The sequence below is a fragment of the Rhinolophus sinicus genome, linkage group LG06, assembly GCF_036562045.2.
Source record: "Rhinolophus sinicus isolate RSC01 linkage group LG06, ASM3656204v1, whole genome shotgun sequence".
NCBI lineage: Eukaryota > Metazoa > Chordata > Mammalia > Chiroptera > Rhinolophidae > Rhinolophus > Rhinolophus sinicus.
Window position 1 is genome coordinate 1,165,531 of NC_133756.1, and position 18,150 is coordinate 1,183,680.

The following is an 18,150-nucleotide window of genomic DNA, read 5'->3' on the forward strand; positions in this document are numbered from 1 at the left end:
TGGTCTCCCAGCCGTCAAATGACCGTGGGCTTAATCCACGTGCCACGCAAGTGCTGTGTGCCACGCAGTGGTTTGTCACTTCACATGTGACCCTGCTGTCTTGGAGCGCCTGTGGAGCAACGCGGTAGAGAAAGCACCACAGAACAATGGAGCTTGATGGATTCCCAGCCAGCTTTTTGTTTGTTCTTTCCAGTAGCCGCTTCTCCCGCCGAATCAGGAAAATGTTGTGAATAGATTTTCATATCTGGGCAGAAAATGAATCAATCGTTCATATTTGCAACCCATGGAGCAGTCCTTTCTAGCAAGGTGGGGAGGTTATAAGTTTGCATCACAAGCATCTAGCTTTTAGCATGAGTACCTACTCTCTGACATTTATTTTCTGGAAACTTTTTTTCTAACATAAGATGTAAGTTGGAGACAGACTTTTCTTCTTTGCAGGTTTTCTTAAATTGCCTAAGCTGCCCAAATGTCAATAAACCCCGTAAATTTTGACTAAAATAGCTAATTAAGGGTGTTTCCCATGCTAGGAAATTATCTATCCTCCAAAATATCCACAACCCTGCGATGTCCTAGATTCTGCATTTTTAATAGAAGGAAAAGTAAGTCTATGCAGAAAACCAGCAAGAGTGTGGGGGACCAGAGCGTTTTCCCTTCTCTGAGAGGCTTTCAGCCCCTTCTGTAGCCTGCAGTGAACAAAGGGACCATAAAAATGGGCAAGAACTCAGGAAATACGGAGAACCTGGGTTGGGTACCTCACAGTGTTTCCTCTTCTCCGTTTTGCTCGTGGTAAAAGAGGGTTAGCTTGGTGCTCCTGGGAAAGACGTTTTTGAAAATAAAGCTCATCCTCTTAATGCGAAAAGTCAGTGAGCTTTGATGTAGCCTGGAAATTCTCAGTGACTTCACAGTCAGAGCTACACGGCCTTGGGCTGGCACCAGGGAGTGGCAGCATTGGAGCAGCCTGGGGATGGCAGCGCTGGGAAGGGCCTAGAGGTGGTCTCTCCTACCCAGACGGAGTGTCATGTCTCATTGTCTTGAAAATGTCCCCATTGGGGAGGCTTCTTTTCTAATGTATTCCCACCTCTGCCTACTCCTAAATCATCACTTGTGGAATTGGTGAGGGAGAGAAACATCTCCCCTCAAAACCAGTGTCCCGTTTTGTCGAGTGGATACATCTTAGAAGAACCTGGAATATTTTATTTCGTCTGAAATCTTTTGATGAGTCACGGCTTGCCTTGCTATAGGTAGCCGTTTAATACCTGACCCTTCTATCACTCAATCCAATTTCTATCTCAGCTGAAAGCCCAAGTCCATCACAGAAGCTGTTTCCATCTCTTCTCTAAGCCTTTTAATTGGACACTTCTGCCGAAGAGTGCATCCTGGATGTGTTAGAAATCGTTTCTCTCAGGCCTCTTAGAGTCTTGTATTTAATCCTAGCACCTAGCAGTGTATACAGTGTACTTCAGCTCTCTCTCACGACTTTGCAAAAGACATCTGTTCTGTTAGCCAGCATGCAAATTGAATGCAGTGACAATGCCAGCCCAGCCTCAAGTGCCTCGCAGTCTAGTTGGAGAGACAGCCAGCCAAACTCTGGGACAGCATGACATGCTAGGGGTTATGGGACACAGAGGAGGAGTGCCCAACCCAGATGAGATTCTGGAAGGTCTCCCAAGGGAAGTGATACCCAGGTTTTAGAGAAAAGGGAGGAAGTAGCCAGGAGTGGGAGAGGACGTTCTGAGCAAAGGTGCGCGGCTGTGTGAAAGACCTTGGCTGACTAGGAGAATGTACGTAGCTGAGCCTGAGTTAAGAGTCAGGAAGGTAGGGGATCTGGGTTAAAGCCAGAGAAGCGGAGGGGAGCCAGGCCGGAGGGACCTTGTGAGTCCATGGAAGGGGTGTGGTTGTTATTCTGGAGACAGGGGCTGTGGAAGAAATCCAAGAAGCTTTTGCCTCTCGTTGCTTTGTTTTCCTGAGTCTTACCAGGAAAGTGGCTTTTTCTAGCTGCCAAACACGATTTTTAACTGGAAATGGGTGGCTTAGAACATTAGAATTTCTTAAAATTGTAATGCATTCATATTAAATGCCCTGAAGGAGTCATCTGGCTTGAGGATTAAGGACTTTAAAAACTTGGGTCTAGAATCAAACAAATCAGGGTTCTAATACCCTTCCCATCACTCAATGGTTACATGACCCTGGGCAAATTAAATTACTTCTCTGAATTTACCAACTTGTGAAATGGAGATAAAAATCATAACCACTTCATCTCACAGGATTTTCCGTGAGCATTAAGTTAAATAAAGCAAAGGATTAAAAATAACTAAGGCATTTTGAATAAGAAAAATAAATTTGGAGGAATTACACTACCAGAAATCAAGATTTATCATAAAGCTACCGTAACTAATTAAGGCAGCATAGTGTTGGCACAAGGATAGACAAATAAATACATGGAAGAAAAGTAAATGTCCAGAGACAGTCCCACACACATATATGGACACTTGATTTATAACAGTGTCACACCACAGAACAGTGAGGAAAGGACTGTCTTTTTAATAAGTTCTGCTGGGTCAGCTCGATAGCCTTATTGGGGGTGTCAGGGGGAGGCTTTTGACCCTTCCTTACATCGCACACAAAACTTCGAGTCAGGAGGAGATTTAAATTCTAGATGTGAAAGGTAAAAACAAACCTTCTAGAAGACAGCATAGGAGATTGTCTTCAGCATCTTGGGGATAAGCAAAGATTTCTTAAACAAGATACGAAAAACACTGCTCATAAAGGAAAACATGCACTAAAAGCAGTCATTTCTGTGCATTAGAAGACACCAGGAAGAGAGTGAAAAGGCAAGAGGATATCTCCAATACATACTGCTGTGTTTACTGTGTTCAGAGAATATATAGAACTCTTATCAAACAAATTTTTTGAAGGTGGCTAATTAAAAATTTGGCAAGAGATGTGAACCGGCACTTATTTCACGAAAGAAGGTATCTAGAAGGCCAATAAACACAGGAAAAGCTGGTTAAACTCCTCAGTCATTATAGAAATTCAAATTAGAACTACACCGTGCCACTGCATATCAACCCAGCTGACGATGATGCAGAGCAATGGGGATTTTCATACACTTCCCGTGCAGACATAAGACGTAAATTGGTGAAACCACTTTGGAGAGCGACTTGTCAGTGTCTTCTAAAGCCGAACATGCCCTGTAACCCAGCAGTTCTACTTGTAGGTATATTCCCAACCTACAAGAAATGAGAGTGTGCATGCACCAAAGATACATACGAGAATGTTCGTAGTAACACCACACGTAATAGGCAAGTACCGAGAACAACCGAAATGTCCATCAACAGTAAAACAGGAATTGTGGTATATTCAGACAGTGATAATAGTATTCAGCAATAGAAAGAAAAAACTACCATGACATGCCACTTCAGGTATGTACGTCACAAACATAATGTTGCGGGTTGGTATGAAGTGCAAAACCCGGCAGGACTAACCAATTGTGTCAGAAGTCAGAGACTTGTTACCTCTAAGGATGAGAAAGGAAGCCGTGATTGGGAAAAGGCTTGGGCGCTTCTGGGATGTTGGCAGGGTGCCATGTTCTGTTTCTCTGTCTGGGTGGGGGTTATGAGGGTATCTTTGTGATAACTTTCTGACGCCGTACACTGTGTATATATACTTCCCTATATATGTGTGTGTGGTTCTTCCACTAGGAAGTGTCCTTAAAAATAGAGAATGCCCGTAAAACACTTCGTGTCTGACCCGTAGTCAGTATCCAGCAAATATTAAGTGGTAGTATTTAGGGGAGTGATTATCTTCTCGTCAGAGAAGCCTTCCCGCCCACCCGAATCGAAAGTAACTCCCCCGTGCTCACCTCTGCCTGAGCACTCTTGATTTCTTCATGGTATTTCCCTCCGACAGCATTTGTTTCAGGTAATTTGTTTCTTGTCTGTCTACTTCACTGACCTGTAGGCTCTGAAAGCAAAGACCTTGGCTCTGGTCTGTCTTATTTACTGGAGAAGGCCTAGCATCTAGCACTTAGCACAAAGCTGAAGACAAAAGAAATACTTAATTGGAACTTGTCAGATGACAGAATGAATTCCCAACAGAAGGTTCTCTTCCCCTAAATAAACATCTGTTAAGGACACTTAGAGTCTCTTTCCATGGTCATTGCCAGTATTTTATCATGTAAACTCTTCATTGTAGGGCATTTCATTCTCTCCTGCTTTAAGTCCATTTTTCTCCCATAGGTTAAAGAATCAAAGGAAGTGAGAACTACAAGAGTTGAGATCACTTGGTTCAAACTTCTTTTTTTAATCAGTAACTTAAGGTAGCATCCTTATAGTATAATCCCTGGAAACCGTCGGTTTGTGTCTTTCTTTACTTTTGTGAAGGGCAGTGAGAGGACCTCAGAGCAATGGGTAGGGTTTTGTCCCACTCCTGTTTATTCCGGAGGCCTCTGTAAATGACATATCTGATAACTGCAACTGCTGGGGCCTGTCAGTGAACCATCACAGCCTGAGGGGCCACACGCAGCTGCCTGTGTTGAAGGCAGAGCAAAGAAAGTAACATTTGTATCTTTCTTTCTGGCCCCATCTTTTTCTTTAATGCCCTGGTACAGGTTCCCATAAAAACAGCCATACCTCTAGGTAGCTGTATTCCCAATAATTTATCCAGGAATCTAACAAATCTTGTGGGAATCAAATGCCCATTACATTGTAATTATAGAAAATCACTCTTAACCAGAGACAGGACCCCGGGGTTGGGAGGAGGTGAGGAGATGACAAAACCCGAACCCAGCCACCCTGGGCCTGCAGAGCTTCCCTCTGGGCTGCACCTCTGCCGCCCTGACTCAGGCAGCACTAACGGGAAAGTGGGCCTGTAATTCTTTAAGAATGTTGGAGAATTTGAGTCCGTTGTGCCTGAGCAACCAATTAATGGCAAGGGTAACTGGGCTTTACAGTCTACAGGCGGGGGGCTAGATGGGTGAACAAAACCCACTCTGTGTCTTAATTCTAAACACATGTTCCCAAGGTGTCACTATTGTGTTGCTTGGAAGTATGAGTCCTGCTTTTACAGTTGTTTCCTGGCTTCCAGAAAAGGTACACAGTCTTGTTTTTCCCCCGCACCTCTGCTGGAAGGAAAAACACTCCATCCACAGGGGTAAGGATTTGCTTAAAGCTTCTCACTTCTCTATAAAAACACATTCCAAACCTCTGGGCTCATGCTGACTTCAAAAGTGCCAGTGTGCATCTAGGAATCTGTACCCCTTGGAGAAAATGTCCAAGCAGCAAAGGGGGCAGATGAAGGAAACCCCTGGGTAGCCAGAGCACAAGCACAGATTTGTATCTTTCTTTCTGGCCCCGTCTTTTTCTTTAATGCCCGTTTACATGCAGCCGTACAGACTCAAGAGGTCAGGTCTCCCGCCCGTCACCAGCAGAGCGTGAATTTATTTCTGGCTGTTCGGAGGACTTCCTACAGTTTCACTGTACAGTAGCTTGCCTTTATAGAGCATCTTACAAACCCCGCAGGAAGCTGCTCTTCAGTGCAGAAAGCTGGAGGAACTGTACAAAGGGAAGAGTCCCGGGGTTTCTCCTCAAGCTGACCTCGGGACAAAAGGTCTTTCGTTGTAGCCCCAGACCATTCCAAAGGGAGCAGCTGATTGTAGTTCAGCAGTAAATGTCTGCCCTCCGCTGCATCGAGCTCATCCTCAGGAATGCCAGGAGGTTGAGTGGGACCACTCATGGTGAGTTGGCGAAGCTGCTGCTAATTTTTATGTACCACTGTGGGGGGAAGCAACTGCTAGCACTCAGACTGTCACAGTGCTCTGAAACCTTGAATGGCACACTGTATCGTGATTTCAGAGCCGTCAAAGTGTCAAAAAAGTGTGCCTCTTAGAACTGGTGAAACACAGTAGGTGCTGGGTTCTGTCCCATGGCCACCTCTGACACAGTCTGTCCCAGCAACAGTGAACTATATCAGTGGTGACACCATTGGTCTCTACAATTTCTTTTGGGCACTTCATTGGCTCTGACTCTTGGGAATCCGGTTTTAGTGTGTCATGGCCCTCTTCTGTCAGCTTTTCCTTACCAAAAGGTAGGCACATTTGTTTCTTTTCCCTGATCCCAGAATGGACATCGGTATTTCTACAATGTGACCTAACTCCTTAACGGAGTGAAAGGCCAGCTCACATCTGCTTATACAGTTAAGTGTGGAGAATTCGAAGCTGCCATGTCACTCGATGCCAGCTCATTTAATTTTTGTTTCCACCTTCATCCACATAATAGACTGAGTCAGAGCTCTTGGACATTGAGAAGCCAAGAAATCAGGATTTTACCGAAAATACCAACTCTGCTTTGAGTCAAGGTAGTTGAATAGCTTTGGATTCCATCTGTCAGCCCTCCCTCCGTCTTTCGTTCTTTTTCCTGACAGCTTCTTTCTAATCATCTCTCTCAGAGCTCTTCATTTCACTCTGGATGTGAAGAAGCGGAAAGGGAAAAAACCTCCAGGCATCACCAGAAAAAGAGCAGTGCTCGTTGTAGAATAAAAAGATAATGGCCAATTTGTCACGAAGTGTTGACAAGAAAGATAAAGTTGGAAGTAATTAACTGGCTGACATGCTGGGAGTGATGAGCCTGCCAATAGCTCCCTAAATCAGCCAGGGCCTTGGAAATGTGACAGCCATTCATCATTTTTACAACACACCTCTGACAGGCCCCTGGGTTGGAAACCCAGCCAGCACAAATCGTGTGCTTTCACACTTTGGGGCTGTGCGGCCCCTCGCTGCCTTACGCTGGGTTGTGCTGGGGCACCCAGGCCTCGTATCCAGCCAGGAGGTGCCTGGAGGTGATGTGTAAAATGGGCCAGCTGGCCTGACTTACTGCAGTGCGTTCATCCTCAGGGGATGCACACTCTGAGTCCCACAGGCGACCTTGCAGACTGCCACAGGACAGACCACTTACTGAGCGTGGGGTTGAACTTGAGCTCCTCAGCAGCTCTCCTGCCGGCTTCGTAATCTAACAAGTACCGCTCCCAACCAGCCAAAGGGGCGCGCCCACGAGACTGGTTCTATACATGGGACCTATCAGCAGGATGAAATTTTGCAGCTCTGAAAAGTAATTACGAAGGCTCTGGATAAAGTAGAAAATCCCTACATTACATGAAAAAGCAGAATACACAATTATAGGAACGCTCTGGTTACCACGATGTATAAAATACATACGGAGGGTACCAAAAACATGTATACACATTTTAAGAAAGGAAAACTGTTATTAAAATTGTAATACTCAATCTATACCGATAACAAAAGATGAATACAAGTCACATTTGAGTTCTGCAATGACAAGAGGTGCTCAAAGTGGTTCCCATCAGCGTCCAGACACTTCTGATGATGGTGAACTACTGCTTGAGCAACGTTGACCAAAGGTCCACTTGTATACATTTTTTTGGCAATCCCAGTAATTATTAAACAGACTGTGCATTGGTAAAAATAATATTTTGGAAAGGTGACCTATATTGTAGTGAACTTCCCTCCCCCCCCCAATTTTTCTTAAAAAATAATGATGTACCTCCCCCCACCAGTCTTGAAAAGATGAAAAATTTTTGTCTCCCCGTTCCCTAATCTACACAGCTGTTAGCATTCTATCTTTTTTACTCTTAAGGGCCCTCACTTTCTCACATACTGATTTAGCGTATCCTCTAGATATTGTGACAGACGCACCATTTAAACTGTGACTAGACAAAGGAAGGGGTGAAGACAAAGTAAGAGCTTTTTTCCTTTAGGCCACTATTGACTGAGATGTCAGGAACCCCTTTTTTATTGTCCAAGGTGGGCTACCTCTCTTGCACCAAATCTTTTTTATCTTGGTACCTTAGGTTCCTGAGAGCTCCAAGGACATCAAACCCCCGAGCTTTGAAACCTTCTAACAAGGCCAGCCTTCTCTTTCTTAATATGTGCAAAAGAAGTAAAGTTACTTTTCCTAAGTTCCTGAAGCAAAAAAGAAAACTTTGACCTTGCCTGACCCAGGGGTGCTATTTTCATCACCTGACTCTGGCTTTAAGTGGGTAACTCAGGGCACTGCCAGTTTCCCTTTGCTTTCCCTACTGCCTGCATTTAGATTGCCCCTCACAGCCTTTTCCCATGTCACGTTTCAGGTGTTCTCACATGGCCTTTGTCACCATTGCTGTCCTTTTGCTTGTAAATGAGCCCCAAAAAGAGACTATCACATCTTTGAGTTCCCCAGTCCATTCTGCTGCTCCCAGAGTCATCGGGACCCAGCAGCCCAAACCTTCCTGACTGTATGGGAATCAAGCTGTTTTGTTTTTAATTATACGTCGGGCACAGAGCTGAGTGTTGGCGCTGGGAGAAGTGATGGGATGATCTGAGCAGTTACCACTCTGTAAGAAATAAAAAGGCTGCTTGACTAGTGGTAAGGACCCGAAGCAAAGTCCAGCTCCTGAGTCAGACCTGCCGAGGTCCCCTATCAGCTGTGTTGCATGTGTCACCAGCCTAGCACCAAGGGAATTCAAAGAATCCTTACTTGACAGAGAACCAAATAAAACACAGACTGTGGTCTGCACTAGAAATAGACAGGAGAAAGAAGGCCCAGAGCCATTTGGGAAGCAAGTGCGTAACGTTCTCGTAAATTCCTGACGGGAGCACTAGGAAAGCCTAAGTAACTAGTCCCCCAGATGTGACTACAGATGCTCCCCATCTGACTGACTTTCCGACGGCTCGGGCTTTGTGTTGAATCATCCTGCATCAGCTGACTCTTAACAGCTGAAGGTCACCAAGGTGCCAAGGCTAAGAGATGAGGCCGGTGACCAAATGAGCCGTACAAGATGGCGTTATCAGGCCAAATTACTTTGGATTGGACATCAGTGCAGACCCTGTGAAGCAATGACTTAGAAACCCCTTCAGGAAACAAGAGTTCTTCAGGGGGCAGGAATGGCATTTGGATCCAAGCCAGAGACCCTTTCTGATAGCTTTGCTTCGGGTCAGCATTAGGACCTTGAGCAGTTAATGACCGACCCTTTCTGTCAATTTCATCCTCAGTGACACTCGTCACCACCTGCCCTTGAAGAGCACTGAGGACAAGCTGGAAAGGGAAAGTCAGAGAGACATATACGGCCCCTGCTCCCAGCACTAGCTTCTCAGCCACTGCCCTTGACGGGGAGCCTGCCAAGGCCCTGACAAGCCCCCTCAGCTCAGAGGCTGTGCTCGGCTTACACACTTGTCCTACTTCTGGAAACAGATTTTTAGAAAGCAGGGAGAAAAGATGCTTGGCCGAATCTGTTTGATATAGAATGCATTGAGGCAGTTTCTTACCTATATTTCTCAATTCTATTCAACCCTAGAAAGTGTTTCCCTTAGTCGCCAAGAATTTTCTTAGTTTCAGGGTCTTCAACTTTAAAAATTAAACCTTGAAGGGCAGCCGGTTAGCTTAGCTGGTTAGAGCGCGTTGCTACTAACACCTCGGCTGCTGGTTCGATCCCCGCCTGGGCCACTGTGAGCTGTGCCCTCCTTAAAAATATAAAAATAAAAAAAATATTAAAAATTAAACCTTGAGGTAGGGAGTGAATGAAGCGAATATGTCTGTTTAATTGCTTCTTCCCCTCTTGATATCCTAATTCACTGTGTTCTGTCTGTCTCTCGTTGTCTTTCTAACACCAGGTTCACGTGTGGGCTTGGGCTTTTATTACGTGGCTCGGCAGTTCCCCTTTCCTCTGTGGATTCATAACTATCTAAGATCTCATCTGGGTGTTCTCACTGGAACTTGGAGTAGAATGCATCCCCTTGCCACATTAAGACAACAGTGGGAATCAGTATCCACTCACTGAGAAAGTTCTCTCCACACAGCCCTCTTTTCCTTCTGGCCTCAATGCGTCGACAGGAGGTGGGCCCCTGCCATCCCGGCGCACTGTAGCTGGGGCGTGTTGCTGCCCAGGCCTCCGTCTTGCTGAACTTGTTTGTTGTCAGGTCTTTTTAACCGGACCAACGTCAGTGGGGTCTGGTTTGTGTCATCAGCACTCCTCTGCTGTCTGACTGGCTCTTTGAACAGTTTGCCCTTTATAAGCCTCCAGCATTAATAGGGAAAGACTGAGGGGCACACAAGGGAACAGTTACAGAACAGGCTGTCGAAAACTCCCAGCTGCCCCATAAAACGAGAGTTCCTCATTAAGGGGGCTTTTGAGCAAAGGTGATTTTTTTCACATGAGCCAAACATCATAGAGTCTCTCCCTCCAGTCTTCTAAAAACCACATCTGAGTTTAAAAAGGGAATATTTCAAAGGACAGGCTTGTGTCACCCAAGTAGGCAGGAGACTGGGAACTCCGTAGCTAGGAACTATTGAGTTTCCATAGAGCTTATTTATTCCACATTTTGCAGTCTGGGCTCTGTCTGTAGGCTGGGCAACCTTGAACAAGCTGCCTCGGAAAAAGTGCGCTGTGGCGGCATGGAGGACGGTTGTGTTGGGAGGCTTTAAGGCATATTCGTAGCTTCTGAAAGGAAGTGAAAAACGGGGGATGGGAGCTTAGGGGTCAGAGGGGAGCGTTAGCCACAGATAAGTGAGGAAGTTAAAATGAAGTGCAGTAGGGCTCCTTTCTCCTGCGTGGCCAATTTTAGAGAGAGAGTTAGCCAATCGGAACATCCCATCCAGTGCTTTCATTCGTTCATTTTACAAGTACCCTGTTTCCCCGAAAATAAGACCTAGCCAGACAATCAACTCTAATGCGTCTTTTGGAGCAAAAATTAATGTAAGACCGGTATTATATTATATTAATTATAAATTATATAAGACCCGGTCTTATTTTACTACAAGTGAAAACTTTAGTAAAATAGTAAAGTTTTTACTTATAGTAAAATAAGACCAGGTCTTATATTAATTTTTGCTCCAAAGGATGCATTAGAGCTGATTGTCCGGCTAGGTCTTATTTTCGGGGAAACACGATATTTACTGGGTGCCTCCTGATGCCCAGAGTAGAAAACTAAGGCACTGTCCCTCCCATTGCAGAGCTTGCAGTAAGTTCTTAGTTATTATTTAAAGTCCTTTTAATGGTACAATTTTTAAGGGACAGGATGACATCCAATAGCCTGTGACCTACTGGGCCACAGTTTCCTCGTGTTAAAATGGGAATATAAATAATAGTGCCCGCTTCATAGGGTTGAGATCACACACACACGCGTTTAGCACAGTGAGCTCGCAATAAATTTAGGTGTCTTTTTGTTGTTGTTATAATATATTGCCTCCCATGATCAAGTGCCAGAAGTCGTGGAGGAAGGAGAAAAAAAGTTATGGTCCCAAACAAGACGACAGGCTCTCTTGAGCACCAGGAATTTTGTTTACTTGACCTCTCCAAAACCTCCCCATCTGCAGTTGCATTCTCCAGCAGCCTTGTACGCATGCCTGGGAGACTGGGAGACTCCACGGAAGGGAAGAAGAGAGAAATGTAGCTTAGGGGCAAGTTCTATAGGAAAGTCAAGTAGAAGTAGGGAGGAGGAAAGACTAATCAGGGTGGTGGCCGCTGGTTAACTGAAAATCTCTGCTCTTTGAGCAGTCGAAAGTGGGTGTGTACAATCTCCACCTTTCCTTCAGGTCCTCAAATGAGACCAAGAACTTAATATTTGAAAAGGACCCTGTCCCAGACTGACCCCACTCGTTTTGTCAGCGGTGGGTTGTAGTCCTTATAGTCACAGAATTGTTCAGTGATTGTTTTTACTGTTGGCCAAGATCTTACCATGAATCTCAGGGTACACCCCCAGTTTTCATGGCAGTTGCCAGAGGCCTAGTCAGTAGGCCCCCCACTGAGCCCAGCCCCTCTGTTTCCTTCCCACCGGGCTCTGTGGGCTCTGTGTGCGTCCTCCACTGCCTTGGTGGGCTCTGTGGGCTCTGTGTGCGTCCTCCACTGCCTTGGTGCATGTTCACGTGGGAAGGAGGCTGCATCAGAAGTGTCAGATGACTGATTTGGACTTGCTCTTAAAGAAGTTGGAGCCTGTGATGAGTTTTCTTTTTTCATTTGCAAAGCTGTGTCGGTCTGGCCTTAGAGGTGGTAGATCAAAGCCACAGCAACATTAAGGTGAAATTTATTTCTACTCTGAGGTCTCCACTACTTCCTGATTTTGATCTGTTGTAAAACTCTCTTTTTTTATGCCTAATGGGGGGCGGAGGGGAGGGAGTGGGGGAAGAGACTTTTGCTTTTTTTTGTTTTTGTGTTGCTTTATCCTTAGAGAGGCAAGCTTTGGTAATGTTTATGATTTGTTTTTGAAAACAGAATATATTCCAGAACACAAAGTTGGAAGATAGTGATTAGATCTCCTAGATTGTGATGTCTGATTCTTCCAGTTAATTTCTCTTGGTTCAGGCAAAGAATGCCTTATCTTCCTCATTAGAACAGTTTCTATTCCTACCATGGGCCATCCTAATAGTCCATATTAGGACCAAAAACAATATATCGAACATATATATGTTTATATATGATATATTACATATTTGTTAGTAATATACAGAGGGTGCCAAAAATATATATACATTTTAAGAAAGGAAGAAACTGTGTTAAAATTGTAATACTCAATGTATACCGATTACAAAAGATGAATGCAGGTCCTGTGTATACATTTTTTTGGCACCCCCGATATCCTGGCTTTCTTTTTTCCTGCCTTCTCGTGCTTTCAAAATGTTTTTTTCAAGGAACTAGATAATCACAAACCCATACCCAGTAATATTAGTTATCAATACAATTCACCCAGCCCCTTATGAATGAGCAACAGAATTGAGTGCCTGACTTTGAGGTCAGGAGAAATGGGGGCCTGTTTCACAGTGAGCCCGCAGTGAATCCTTTTGGACTTGGCTTTTCATTCTCACCCTAGAAGAACTCTGTAGGGCTTTCTAAAGGAAACCACGATATTACGGCTTTGCTTGGAAATTAAAAACATTTCCGAATCCTGCAGCAGAAAACAGGGAGAACGTTCTAGCCCACTGCTTTACTTAGGACTATGTTTCTAGCAACTTCTATTCTTGGACAAAAACAGATGAAGGAGGAAGCACTTATAAGGACCTGCTTAGCAATTTCATGTCCATTGTTTAATTCCCTGAAGAACCCTGTGAAGGAAGTAGCGTTAACCCCACTTTATGATGAGAAATTTGAAACGCTTATAAACAGTGACTTGCTTATGGTCACCCAACTTATAAGGCAAACTTGGGCCTCCAGAAATGTGAACCCAGTTCTTCTGAGTCCAAATCGAAAGCTGCTTCACCTCCCACCTCCCCTTAAGGAAGAAGAGACGTAAGATTGCTTCAAGTCATGTGGGGACTGTCCCCATTCACTGTGGGCCTTGGGGGAAATGACTGCCCTCAGGGGCTTTCGTCTCACCAGGAGTAAAACAGGACTAACACCCTTTCCCTTTCCACACTCTTAGGCATGCGTGAGGTCAAGGGAGTGATAGATTGGAAAGATTATTGGAAATGTGCTTTGTAAATATGAGGCACTAGATTATGACTTTCACAAATGTTAACTTCTCTAGTTCATCAGATTTCTGGGCAGTTCCCTCTTGGTTTTATTGGAAGAAATGTGGTGGAACTCAAATTTTTAAAAATAATATTTATAACAGCGATCTCTTGCCATATTACCACATTGAACCCAAATCCTGGAATTTCCCAAAACCCCTTAAAAATTGATTCTTGTCAAGTAGACAGTTTGTACTCAGAGCAATAAACTGGAACCTTGCTTGTTAAAGCAGTCTAGACTCCCAAGTTGGTCTGTCCCATTTTGCTCCCTACCCATGAGCAGATGCAATCACTGTGATCCTTTGACTTTCTCAGGCCTGCTCCCTCCCTCCTAACCTCCTTCCATAACTCACACTTGGGTTTAGTGTTGTGTTAACTGCTGTTTACTGGCTTGCATAGGTTCCTATTGGAACAGGGTCTGAGCCCCGGGGCTCTCCTACTCCAGGCCTCTTGGCAGCTCTCTGCTTACCTGACTCCAGGCACCAGGCCTTCCAGCAGTATTGCTCGTTGCTCCAAAATATTATCGTCCTCCAGTCCCAAATGGCCACATACTGCCCGCAGATGACAGCAGCAAAGTAGGGCGGTGTTAGTGAAAAGCATCTCTCTGCCAGAGACCAGGCAGGCGGCACAGGATGTGGCCCCTTCACAGCCTGCTGCAGACGGAGGGGTGGTCCTTGAAGAGGGACTAAGGAGGCATCTGAAGTTCAAGGACATGAGCTCTGTCAGGAGCCATGGAGATGGTTACACAGCCGCAGTCCCTGGGGTTCGCTGTCATTGACATGGGTGACCCCGCCTCACGGCCACTTCTGGGTTGCCCACAGCCCAGCGATTTTTATTTATTTTGGTCATTCTTATTACTGAAGGCCACTGGTGAGAGGAAGTAGGAGTTAAAAGTTCAACGGTACCTCATCTTGTGCTCTACGACAGGGACAGTTTTGGATGCAGGGTTTCTAGTTTTTAAAAATTAGACGTGTGCTGCCTGACCTACAATATCTGGAGAGGAAACCAGTCTGTGCTGGTTGGAGGAAGGCCCCAGAGCAGGCAGGGCTTCCTGTCTGCCGAATGTTGCCCCCAGAATTAGGAGTATCGGAGCAAGATAAAATCATTCCTCAGAAGAAATCCTCCCGGCTGAGCTTTCTGGTGGTAACAGAGCATTGATGCGCTCTCTATATCTGCATGACACTGTCCCCAACGTGCTGGTCAGCCACCTGCCCACAGTGACCCCACACCTCCCACATGCCAGCGTGTTAAGTGTAACCACCTCTTCCTTTTGTTTTCCCAGCATTAATAATAAGCTACAGCAGCCGGAGGCAGCTGCCGGGGTGTTAGAATATGCCATGAAACACTTCGGAGAGCTGGTAAGTGACTTACTCCTTTTAGAAAAGCAAGAGGTGGCAAGCTGGCTACGGAGGCACTCGGCCATGACATTGAGAAAGTTATTTTCCTTTTCTGGTTTTTTCCTAATTGGTAACAGTCTGCTGCGGACTTACCTATATCTTAAGGATGAAGGAGAAAGTGGCTGTATGGACTATATGCAAACTGAACACAGATCATGGAGACAAAGGCTAACAACCAGTAATAGCTGGTATTTATCATACTCTTAGCATGTGCCTAGCCCTTTGCCAAGTGCTTTATATAATTCATCTAATTCAGTCTTCACGACAACCCTATGTGTAGGTACTGCTGTCATCCCATTTTACAGATGAGGAGACTATGGTCCCAATAGGATAACCTCGCCTGAGCTGAGCGAGTGACTAAATGGCAGAACCAGGACTTGAACTTGGGCAGTCTGGCATCAGAGCCCAGGTGTGTAACCTTGACCTGAGTTGTCTTTCTGCCGTCTGTGGCAGCTAGCATTGCCACTGGCCCACAGTTAACACTCAGTGTATACTTCAGAGGAAACCATGGCCAGTTCTCCAGAGAAAGTACACTATAATTTATACCTGATATTGAGGGATTGTTCCATTTCATTATTGCTTACATAGCTTCTTCTCTCCTGCCATCTTTGCCCTACCAATATTAAAATGTTTCCATTACTCTTTGTGGTCCTGGGAGGGTGCTTTGGTAACTTCCTCGCCTACATAAAGCATCAACTTAATCAGCTTAGCATTGACTTCCTGGAAGGTCAAGAAGTTCTGGGTCCATATATTTGATAAGGAGCCTTTTATTCGTCATGCAGGCCACTTACTCTGGTTTGCCTTAATCAAGAGCCCAGTGTGTTCGAGGGAAGGGAATTGTGACGACTTCCCAGGCTTTCACCTCACACAAAGGCGAGTAAATTAGATGGAAATTTTGAAGGGAATATTTTTGCCATCTTGAGCACATATCTATAACAAGACTAAGAAAGCATCTCCCCAGGTGACAACACAGAAAGGACTGTGTCTCATCCATCCATGCTGCAGCCCTTGTTTGCAGAGGGCAGAAAGTCCGCAGAAAGGGCCCTTAACGCAGTCCACGCAGCAAAGATGGCCTCGCCCTTGATATCCTTACGGCTGTTGATGGCAGTGCCGACTGAAACCAGGAGTTCACAGTCATGTAGTGTCTAGGTGACCTGCCAACAGATAGTCTACACCCGCTGGCTCAGAGTGCCAACCTTAATTGAAAGTTCCCCTGCCTCCAGGTACACATTAGCTTCAGGATTATTGCTAAACCCTTGGTGGATTTTCTGTTATATTTAGGTAGCTGAATCATATTAAACTTGACAATGGTTTGTTTTTTCCTGGCAGAGCCTGCGCTTTCTCAGCACAATTTATGTAACAGCAATCTCATTAGAATTTTGTGTGATTCATTACTTAAACCTTATAGTTTCTGCAATCTATTGCAATTCAAAATATCCTGCCCCCTATCTGACCTGCTCCATATGCTGTTGCCTCTGTTTTCTGATTGTTCATACTGAGCATGCCCCATATTAGTCATCAGCTCCGTTTTTCTTTTCCAGCCAGTATAGAAATTCAAAATGGGAAATTGACTGGTGTTACTTTTTAATATAAGAGTTTTTCATTTTACACTGCCTTTTGCAGTCACTCTTTCCTCTCTCAGTTTTCTCTTTCCTATTTAGGCATAATAGAGGGGCGTTATTCTAAACAGGCTTGAAAAATGAAGCGTGGGTAGTTTTACCTTCCACGGAGCCAGATGTGCCCACTTTGGCAAGTCCCACTATCCAGTGACACTGGGGAAAGGCTGTTGTGGCAGCAGGATTAGTGCAGGGGCAGCGGGGATTGGCTCTGCTGAAAACAAATGAAGGGAAGTCAAGTACAAGTTAACGACCAAAAATAGAAATGACCTCGGTATAGAGGTGTGAGAAGAAAAGATCCTTTCTTAGCCGTGTAGCTGTGAGTGTATGTACGAGTCAAGTATCAGTTTTATTTAGAAAGGAGAGAAGGGTAATGGGGGAAACTATTGTGGGCCCTGCATTATACAAATGCCACTGCAAAATCACACTGTTGTTAAAGAAATCCCTGGGGAGCCACTACCCTGGTCTGGTAGAGAAATAGCCATTTACTGAGCTGGTGATGAAGAAGCCCAGAAGACACAGCGAGGTGGAGGGCACATGGAGGGCAGACAGAGACATAAAACAGTCCCCTGACCATTTAGAGAGCTGCAGTCTGCAACTTCGAGACGGCAGCACCTCTTACTCACGTGGCCGACACTGAGTTTCAGCGTGGCACGCCATCTGCCTGGTAATGGAATCCATCCTTTGGCCCCTGACACTGGTAAAGCTGCCAAGCACTGAGCAGGAGGGAACATTGGATGGGAAACTCTAGAAGAAGGGAGGAAAGGTTTTCCAAAGAATTTTAAGTGGTAGTGTTATATTGTATTTTAAGTTACTATTTCCTGGAAGTTTAAAAATGCATTAAGAGATGCAGAGGATCAAGAGCTTTTAAAAAGTGGGTTGTTTTCCTCCAGCAAGTATGCAGATGTGGCCTGTCTTTCTGGCCCATCAGGAAAGCAGCTGCCATCCCTGCCATGTGGCCTCCCGTCAGCACGCCAGCAGATCAAGGCCTTGGCATCCTTGCAAGAGCTCTGCTCGGGGCTTCCTGCTGTCCCAAATGGTTTCCCTGCATCCCTGCACGCTGGAGTTCTGGTGACCTCTGTGTCATGGCAGGAAGTGACGGGGGGAGGAGCATGGCCTGTCACCTGTCTCAGATTATCCCAGGATCATTCCATCAGTGCGCCAAGGAACCACCCGTGCCATCGTCACCAAACATACCCCCAGATATTCTGAAGGTCTTTGCAATCAAGCCGAGACGTAGTATGATAGGTGAAGTGTCGTACATACAGCACAGCGCCGTCGGAGAGAGTGTGTGGATTAAAAACTGTGCCCCTCCTGTTCTCCGTGACTCACAACAGTCCTCCTTTTCCACTTGGCAGGAGATCCAGGCTACCTGGTACGAGAAACTGCATGAGTGGGAGGACGCCCTAGTCGCCTATGACAAGAAAATGGACACCAACAAGGATGACCCAGAGCTGATGCTGGGCCGCATGCGCTGCCTCGAGGCCTTGGGGGAATGGTGAGCTGCCTCGGGACAATGGCTGCTAGAGACGTCATCTCTTTGATCTTTGGATTTGAAAGGCTCCCGCAGACAGAGTTCTTATCCAAGATTTTCATTTGTGTTTCACTTGGTATTTTCCCAGGAATCATCTATCACTTTGGTGTTTT

The 18,150-nt window shown here is 45.4% G+C and overlaps 1 protein-coding gene across 2 annotated transcripts in view; it reads left to right on the top strand.

Moving 5' to 3' along the window:
• MTOR (mechanistic target of rapamycin kinase) overlaps positions 1-18,150 on the top strand; it is a 115,676-nt gene that overhangs the window by 59,371 nt on the left and 38,155 nt on the right. For both annotated transcript variants that reach the window (XM_019746727.2, XM_019746728.2), the window contains exons 29-30: positions 14,773-14,848; positions 17,862-18,001. In XM_019746727.2, coding sequence (XP_019602286.2) covers positions 14,773-14,848; positions 17,862-18,001 — 216 coding nt within the window. The remainder of the gene's footprint in view (positions 1-14,772; positions 14,849-17,861; positions 18,002-18,150) is intronic.